The following is a 9,964-nucleotide window of genomic DNA, read 5'->3' as shown; positions in this document are numbered from 1 at the left end:
TTGCATTGTAATTTCAAGGTATCACCCTCTCTGACAGATATGCCATCACCTTGATTTACCCTAGTGCATGTCTCCTTATAGGGAGGAGGAAATGAGAAAGTAATGGTCATATTTCAAAACCACCTACAGTGCAGGTGGCATAAAATCTTATCTGACAATTATATTTGAAGGTAGAAACTTAAATTAAATCACTTTAGTATTTAGCAATTGACCTACTTCAGATTATACAGCAAGCAGTTTAGCCTAAGGAGGTAGGCAGGCTGCAATATTTCACTTTCTGGGCCCCACACTGTTTAACGCTACCACAGCATAATTGAAAACTTGGTCCAAAACAAAACAAAACAAAAAAACCCAAACAAACAAAAGCACCAAAGGAAAAAACAAAACCAAAAAAACCCCAAAACCAAACCAAACCAAAACAAACCCAAACAAAAAACAGAAAAAAAAAAAAAGCAGAAAAATAAACCACAAAAAAACCCCCGGAAAATGTAGATTTCTTCATCATTGTCTACTTCATCATTGTCAGGGCCCCAAAAGAATGAATAAGTCTTTATGCCCTGCCCAGTTCCATAGCCATGGACCCAGAACTCTCATTTAGGCTCAGCTCAGGGCAGTCCCTGCCTGGGCTGTGCTAGAGCCCCCATGGCCACAGTCCCATCCCTAGGGGGACACCCTGCTCATGCTGATCCTGCAAGTCTTCTTTTGCCCTCTTCTATCAGCACATGCTCCTGTACAAATATTTAACACAAAATAGCTAAGAAATAGTATTGACACAGGTGTGATATGACATGATGAGCCCACACAGAACACAAACTGTGAGTGGTGCAATGGGCCCTGGGAGAAATCTCTGTATCTGTAGGGTTTGACCAAAGAAAAGGTTCAGGGTCAGCCCCAGCCAGGCCCAGCCCTGGCTGGGACAGCCAAAACAAGAACCTTGGTTCTTGGTTTTCCCTCATTTGCACAGCAGCCCAGCTCACTCTCTGCTTCCTTCACCTTCCTTTCTCTTAACTTTGTGGGTTAAGAGAAGTCTTAATGCAAACAGAAGATGCTGTTTAACCGGAGGAATTTCATCAGTATTGCAAAACTAGCAGGGACCAGCAAGAAGCTGCTGCGACAGTTTTGGTGAGCTTATCCTTTAATTTTATCTGGTGTGTGGTGTTTGGCCAGAAACCTGGAGTCAAAAGCAGCAGAATCCTGTGAAGTGATGAGTGTTTTAAAGAAAGGCTCTGGGAGGCTTTTCCCTGCAATTTTAGTGTCCTTTTACCACACCAGGCAGCAAGCTCTGTGACTTCAGGAGACCGGAGTATCATCTGTTTTTAGTGTTTGTGAAGTACCATGACTGTTTTCTGTGGGATTTAGCTGCAAAGTTAGGAAGGAATGTTTATTCTTGAAGTCAGTGTGTGCTGCAGATACTGTAATCAGTAAATAACTATCTGAATAAAGGTAATCTATCTGCATTTAGACATATCTCGTGGCCAGTTTGGGTGGGGAATCTCCCCTTGAAGCTGCAAAGTGAATCTCTGCCTCATTGTTTTGTGTCTCTACATACCCTGGAGGCATGCAGGAAAAGCATGATGTGATGGGGGATTCAAAATCAAGCAGGCAGACTTGCTTCTTTGACCTAGCTTTGGGTTCTTTCTGCACCCACATAACTGTGCCTGTCCCCCCCAATTTCAGGAAAGTTTCTGTATGACAGGGTTTCGCTAAGCTGCTTCTCAGGTTCATCACATCTCCAAAATCAGGTTCAAATTTTAGAGCTGAAAGTCAATTCCATGTTTTCTCATGGTTTTTAGTCAGCTTCAAAAAGAATAGAATTAACACTTGTTACATAACAAGTGATTAGTTCTAGAAAAAATTTCACATTCACAGGAATCCCAATGTGCAGTAATTTTTTTTATAATTTCTATATTACATCATATGAAAACCAAATGTTTTCCAAGTTCTATGATTTATTTGCTGCAGTTTTAGAGCAGTCCTAAAGGCTGGATGTTAATTTTCTTCTGAATTTTGGATTTTTACTGCAGCCAGTTGGAAATCTCTGCAGTTAACAGAGGTGATGGAAAAGCAAGTTTGGAAAACAACTGTAGTAAATCTGGTTTTCCAAGGAAGTAATCCAATTTGTTAAGTTCCACACACAGGAGTGTTATTTTTGGTGTTTTTTTTAACATTATAGCATAACATTGGCATAAGCTATCACCACTGTCTGTGGGTATTCCCAGCTAAGCACACTGTGTTTGATATTGCAGGATAACCTAATGTCTGTGAGTCTGTGCTAATAGTCCAAAGTTATGCTGTCCCTGCTCAGAAAGGAAGAAGCCAAAACTGCTTGACCTTGCAATTCCACCTGTTACATTTTAACTTTGGTATGTTGTCTCATGCTCCTACTCTGGAATTATTTTTTCCATTTCTGCCCCTCTTTCACATATGGATAATGGAAGGGAGCAAATTTCTTGGAGGTCATAGCAATAAAACAGAATCTTTAAGAGGTCAGGAGCAGATCTCTAGTCCAACTTTCTGCTTGCAGCCTGTCAAACATCATATGAGACCAGCTATGCCTTTGCTTAGGCACCTCTTGAAAATACTTAAGGATGGTAATTCCAAATCCTCTTTGGGTAACCAATTTAAGTACGTCACTATCTGCCAGTGGAGAAATTAGTGATGAATATTTCTCAGTCCACTTCTCAATCATGCCAGATGGTGAAACAAGAGCAATGAACAGAAGTTGTTGTTTGGCAAGTTGAGATTAGATAATCTCTAAGTCCCTGGAAGGAATTGCAGGCTGAAATGAGAAAAACAAGGAGCAGCCCCAAAGCTGTTCTGGAAACAAGGAGGCAAAGGAGAGTAGGGAGCAGCAAGAAATTGCATAGATTTTAAAGCAGGACAAGTTTGGTTTTTTCCCCATGAACAAGTCAAAAAAGCAAATCCCTGTTCTGAAAACTCAAAGTAATTAAAGAAGTCCCATGTATAAAACTATTTTCCTTCAGAATATACACGATGAAAATTAAAGCAAATCCCATGATTATAAACTGTCTTGGTATTTCTTGGTGGGATGCATTTCATGGTGTGGTAGAAACTACCTGACCCATGAATGCCCCTACACTTGCTTCCATTTTCTTCTTCCCTCTGCTTTGAGCTGCAAGTGTGACTGAAAATGTCCAGCAGACAAACATTTCCCATCTGCTCTGGGAGCCCACATGGCTTCAGGACCTTGTCACCTGCACCTGCACAGCTCCCTTGGGAGGCAAGGCAGAAACAGCACCCCAGGAACCTCGGTAATTCCCCTCTGTGATCCGTGGCACACACTGCAATGGTCTGGAATTCCAGTTTCTAGCAAGGAAAAGATGCTCCTGCTCTCTAAGGCAAAGCACTGAAAGGGCTGAAACTCAAGCAGAGCAAGATCTTACAATGACATTTCACTGCCAGCCTTCATAACTTAACCCGGGGCTGTTTTAGCACATGGACTGGGGAAAAAATCAGGGGAGGGTTTTTGGCTGGAGCTGCCATGGGTAAAGACAGACACTAGGATAGAAACAGAGCAGGTAAAGAAAGGCAGAAAAGAAAGGCGGACACAAAGAGCAATAAGCTGGGGAGGTGGCACTCTGAAAACCAAAGTGGAATTTACTGAAAAGGAATGTGGCAGAAATAAAGAAAGCTCTGAAATGGCTCAAACCCAAGTGGAACAAGAGCCCTGAGGGACAGCCCTCACCCCTGGCCTGCAGCTGCACATGGAGCCCCTGCCCACAAGTCCCTGGCTGTGTCCATCTGGCCAATGCTTTGTGTCCTGTTTAGCCCACCCTCCAAAGCCAGGGCTCTGCAGTGTGGGGCTTGGGCTGTCATGTGGGATTGTGTCCAAAGCCTCATGGGGGTATATCTGGCATATTTTCCTAGCTGTGGACTTCAGGGCTTGGCAATTAGCAGGCACTGCACCTGAGCCTAGTCTCAGTGGTGAGCTAAAGGGAAGTATAAAACACAAATTCAATTGGAAATAGAAAAGTATTAGCTGCACTCAGTGCACTTCTTTGCACTGCTTGGGTCTCCATTTCATTAGATCAGTCTAAAAATGTTGACTTTAAATAAAATACACGTTTAGCTCATATCCTTCAAAACCTTAGCAAGAGTACAGTGTGGGCTGTGTAGTGCTAAGGAGGGCTGTAAGTACAGAGCCAGAAAAAGGGCTGAACTGCCACACTTCCCTGTTAACCTTTAGCCTGTGAAATATGGGCTTGGACAAGACTTTCATTAAGATGCCTCATCTAATCTAGAGGAAATTTGATCATGTAACTTCTGTGGGTGATTATCAACATCTAATTTCATGTGATTCTGAAGTCCTAAATCTGAATGGAGGCCAGAATACACTGAATAAACACCACATGTCTAGAACGTCTCTTGTGTGGTACAGTAAGGCTGGTTTTTTGGGCTTTTTTTACCCTTTTCCCCAGTGTAATGAAGATATTTCATACACAGTTATAGAAATGCCACCTTTTGTGAGAGTGGGGTTAGAATGTGGCAAGTGTCTACTCATGCACAAAGCAAAAAGGAGGGAGAAAGAGCACCAAGATCCATTTGTGTTGTTCTGTCCCCTGAAAGGGCAGCTTTGGGGTCTACACATGAGTAATTTTTCCAGGTTCTGAATTACTTTATTTGACAGGCAGAATACAGTTGCCATACACATCTCAGAAGACAAAAGAAATTACATCTAAAGTACATTTTGTAATACAATTTGAAATATTGTCACATTTGCCATTGATATAGTGCATAGTGGCATGTGGTGCCTGTCTGACAGGAGTTATTTGAACTAATTTATACAGTCTATCAGGATGATCCAGCTGGGTCATATGAGGGGAGTGGGAGAGATTTCAGGTGCTTGACCACTGACTTTAGTACATGTATAATTTAGCATTGAATGGCAAAAAAAACCCAACCCCCCCACATTTTCTGCTCTTTTGCACAGGTATGGGACACCAGCTCAAATGAATGTTGATCTGAAAGGTCGGGACCTCCTTACTCTACAGAACTACACAGCTGATGAACTGAAGTATTTGCTGTGGATGGCTTCAGATTTGAAACAAAGGATAAAGCATGAAGGGGAGGTAAAATGATTTAACTGTCATTTAGGTCCCTCAGATGTTGAAATAAATACTATTCTGAAGGATATTGTGAAAAAGCCTTTCAGCTGTCTTGTCCTAAACAAAATCTCCTGAGCTCTTAAATACTGTAAATCATGTGCTGCAAATCAAAGAGCCTTCCTACAAAGTGTCTAGAGATATTCTTTAAACACTTCAGAGAACTTTGTGAGTGGAAAGGTTAAGCAGGCTTGTGCAGCTAGCTCCCTGTTGTCAGCTAGCCCCATCCATCCACCCACAGTGTACATGCAGCACTAAATGTAGGAAACAGAAGACACTTCCCTGCATGGGATTAAATTAGTATCTGAGTTCTCCTTAATGCTGGCTCAAATTGAGTGCCAAAATGCAGTTGATTTTGGGCCTAGAATTACTTCTTTGCCTTTAACCTTTCCACCACTAATAAATTTATTGAAGGACAGGAGAACAAAACCACAGGTTAAAAACCCCACTTTTGCAACTTTTCTAATGGTGAATTAAAATGTGCAAGAAGTGTTTCATACTTTAAAGAGTATAATGATTATAAAATTGAAATAACTTCATTTTTCATGTTTCAGTATTTGCCTTTGATGCAAGGCAAATCTTTGGCCATGATTTTTGAGAAGAGAAGCACAAGAACAAGATTATCTGCAGAAACAGGTAGGTCTGAGCAATGGCACAGTGAGATTTTATATGAAACTGTATACACTGAGTATGTACTGGAAAACACTGCATAATTTTGCTTTGCATTTAGCAATTTCTCCTCAGGAGAAACCTAAACTTTGAAAGCAAAAATAAGAAAAGAATGGTGGCTGTTTGTGTTTCACCTTGCATATTAATTTCACAATCTTTGGTCACTGAATTTTTATCAAAATCTTCCAAAACCCAGTAGATCAGAAATAAAGGAACAGGCAGAAGTAAACATTTCTGGTGTAAACTCACAGCTGTACCGGCAAGACGTACATTTCCTAACATCTACTTCAGTAAGCATCACAAATTTACTTTTGTGCAAGCTCTAATAAATATTTTTCTAATGTAATATGCATTACCGTTGTTACATTTCAAAATATGTGCTTAGGCTGAGAATCACAGTAATGCCTTGATATAAATTCAGGGGAAAAATTAACATGATTACCTACAGGGGGAGATAACTTGATGGAGACTCAAGGATATTAGCCTAATCATATCAGGCACTGGAACATTTTTATTTTAGGTTACAGTTCTCCAAACACTGAAACATGTACCTATGGTATCTTTATTTACATGGTAGTTGTTCTGAATTCAATGGCACTGCTGAAATAAATCACTCATCAATCAATCATTCGTAGCAAGAAATAACCCTGAACTGGTGATGCATCAAGGAAGAACTTGCTCTTCTCTCATTTACGTTGACCCAGCATCCCTCACTTCTCCCTAGTGAAGGAACAGGAAACCTGTTGAGTATTCACATTTCTTTACAAGTTGTAAGAGAGAAGGTAAAAATAATAGAAGGAAGAAGCAGATATGTTAACTCCAAGCATTTCTGAATTTGCCTTTGAATTGTCTGGCACAGCCATTTGCCTGCTGATCCTGCTCTTTAAGCAGACTCGTTGCTGCTTTCTGTTTTCCCCCGATAATGAGGACTTACTAATGTGCATTCCCTCTCTGTGAAGACCACCCACCTTTTAATTCCTGAGTTTTTAGTCCAGTTTCTTGTTTCCTGTTCCTGCCATGCTGGTGTATGGCCAGGTAATGAATTCTCTGGATCTGTTTATCCTTCATTCTTTTGTATTCTAAGGGAAACACTGCTTAGTCCTTGGCTTTTGAAGGCTTATGGAAGGGGGAAGCTCAGGAAAGTTCAAATGAATTAACTTAAGGATGGGAGTTAATGCACATAAATTCTTCCAAAGGAGAATTAAGCTCCAGTGAAATTTATTTCTGAGTAAGAGCTTCCACAAGAGAGTTTAATGCAGTTTAGCTTCTGTGCATTAACTTCACACCTTCAGTTAATTGGTCTTAAGTCTGTTAAGCCTAAGACTTTGCTTCAAAGGCAGACTCAAGTTTTTTCTGTCCACAAAAACTCTATACATTTCAGCTGCTTTTTTAACATAAACGATTCCCTCCTTGGAATTTCTAACTCAAAACAAATGTGGAGCCACATGTGTTCCTTTTAGCTAAACAAGATAATTTAATACCAATTTTCTAATGTCTAGTGAAAGTGGACAATTGCAGTGGATTGAAGAGTTTATTTATAAAGTTTCTGAGTCATCTCAAATAGCTCTTCCCAAGAGTTGCCCCTTCAGTAACTTGTGAGAGGTCACTTGTAGGGCAAGGTTCTGGGGATGAAATTAATCTAAACAAACTTTTCAACCCTCAGGAACAGCTACATCTGTGCATTTCATTGCAGAGTAGAGACTTGGAAAGCACTGATTACGAAATCTTCCCTGTGCAGTGTCTAGGAGTTTGGTGGGTGAGACCATGCTAACACCATGGAAGTCTTTTCAGAATTCCTACTGTCCCTTTGCCTATAAAGAATGACTATTGAAAAATAAATAAACAGAATGGTTGAAGTTGGAAATAATCTCTGAAGGTCATCTGGTCCAATCCCCTGCTCAGGCAGGGTCTTCTTGAGCCAGTTGTCCGGGACCATGTCCAGAAGCCTTTTAAATATCTCCAAGGATGAAGATTCCACAGCCTTCTGTGGAATGGCAACCTATGCCATTGCTAAATCAACTTTTCAGTAAATAGAATTGACTCTTCAGAGGGGTCTTCCAAGAGTGTGCCCATTGCACTATTGAAAAACACCTGGCTCTGTCTTCTTTGCCTCCTCCCTTCAGGTGTTTATATACATTAGCAATATTCCCCCTGAACCTTCTGTTCTCTAGGCTGTGCGGTCCCAACTCTCTCAGCTTTTCTTCTCATATGAAATATGCTTCAGTCCCTCAGCCATATTCGTGATGCTTTGTTAGCATGGACATCCCAACTGTATCCCATATGTCCATGTTTCTCATCCTGAGGACCCCAAATCCAGACTGTCGAGGTCACCAGTGCTGTATAAAGAGGAAGGATCACCCCCCTCCACCTCCTGGCAGTATTTGTCTGGTGCTGTCCAGGACACCATTCACCACCCTTGCTGGAAAGGGTGGATCACACGCTGCTGGATCATGTTCAATTTGCTGTCCACCAGGACATGCAAGTCCTTTTCTGCTAAGTTGTTCCCCAGATGGGAGGCCCCCATCACATCCTGGTGGCAGGGGCTGTTCTTCCTCAGGTGCAGGACTTTGCATCTCTCCTTGCTGAACTTCGTGGGGCTCCTGTCAGACTATTTTTCTAGCCTGTCGAGATCGCTCTGGACAGCAGCATGACCCTATGATGTACCAGCCACTCCTCCCAGTTTTGTGTCAACAACAGACTTGATGAAACCACACTCAGTCATCGAGACCCTTAACACAGGTCTTAAACAGAACTGGACACAAATGGACCCTGATGGGTACTGCTGGTCACTGGCCCCCAACTGGACTTTTTGCTGGTGGCCACCACTCTCAGGCCTGGCCATTTGGACAGTTCTGAACCCATCCCATGATCTGCTCATCCAGTCCAGGCATCCTCAGCTTGGCTAGGAGGATCTCGTGGGAGACACTGTCAATGGACACAATGAAGTCCAGGCAGACTAAACCCACTGCCCTCCCCTCATCTATCAGGCCAGTCATAGAATCACAGAGGTTGATCAAGCTGCTCAAGCATGACTTCCTCTTGCTGAAGTCATGCTGACTATTCCTGACAATTTCCTTGTCCTTAATCTGCCTAGAAATGGTTTCCAAGATTAGCTGCTTCATCACTTTCCCATGGATTGAGGTGAAGCAGCTTAGCCTGTATTCTCTGGGTTCTCCTTTAACTTAGGGGTAACCTTTTTGCATTTCTCCCAGTTGTCCAGATCAATTGAAGATTATCAAAACATTAATTTATGATGCATTGTAATAGACCAGTTGACATTTAAGGTTTTCCAACATCCTGTTTCTCTGAACTGTTTTATTCTAATGGCATTGCAACTGTACTGAATAATATACCTCTCCTTGGGGTATCATTCGTTCCCTCTTTAATCTTGTCCTAATGTGTATTTCTGAAACCCATATAATTTTACCATTTCTAAGATAAGTAGTGGTGTTGTAAGTTTAATGCAGAACTAGAAGTAACTTCCATAGGGTAGTGGCAAAGTAAATCCAGTTCTGTAAGCCTAGGAGATTTATTTCTATCACTGGCTATTTTATTGGAAAATGTGACATATCTGCTATTACACTGGAAAATGTCATCTCTTCACAGTCAGAATCCCATACCCATTCTGCATAAAATTTTGTGTACTTTTTGAAAACAGAACTATTCACATGGTCATATATTACTTGTAAAATAAACATCCTCAGGCATGGCACAAGTTGAACGCCCTGTTTTTGTTATAGCTTTGTAAAATAATCTGATTGTCACTGTTTTCTCTTAAAATATACAGCTGCAGTTATTTTTTAGTGAATAAGTCATAAATAAATCCAACCATTTCACAGACACTGAACGCAGACAATATTTCACAGGGCAGAAATGGAGAGGAAGAAGTGCAGGTAGGAAAGCTCAGCCTACTTTCTCTTGTTGTGCACTGGAATATACAAGATCTTAACAGCCTTACAGGGGTTCAGTGCCACTGGCTTTAGTGGAATTACTCCCAACTCACTCCTCCTACACCGTGGGGTGACAGGAACATGATGGCCATGCCCGAAGACTGCTACACAGAGTCACAGAAATAATTGCATTGTAGCATATGAACTGAAGTGGGGATGGTATTACATGGTACAGAGTCTGTTTTCTGTTGGAGTGGTTAAGTGCTATTTAGCTTGGCCTCA

The 9,964-nt window shown here is 41.4% G+C and overlaps 1 protein-coding gene across 1 annotated transcript in view; it reads left to right on the top strand.

Annotated features, from left to right (window-relative positions):
* Window positions 1–1,045: 1,045 nt before the first annotated feature.
* OTC (ornithine transcarbamylase) overlaps window positions 1,046–9,964 on the top strand; it is a 29,186-nt gene continuing 20,267 nt past the window's right edge. Inside the window, 4 exon segments of the mRNA XM_038145787.1 lie at window positions 1,046–1,152; window positions 2,025–2,082; window positions 4,947–5,090; window positions 5,678–5,759. Coding sequence (XP_038001715.1) covers window positions 1,046–1,152; window positions 2,025–2,082; window positions 4,947–5,090; window positions 5,678–5,759 — 391 coding nt within the window.

This window comes from Motacilla alba, chromosome 1 (genome assembly GCF_015832195.1).
Source record: "Motacilla alba alba isolate MOTALB_02 chromosome 1, Motacilla_alba_V1.0_pri, whole genome shotgun sequence".
NCBI classification, from domain to species: Eukaryota; Metazoa; Chordata; class Aves; order Passeriformes; family Motacillidae; genus Motacilla; species Motacilla alba.
This window is presented reverse-complemented; position numbering and strand designations above follow the sequence as displayed.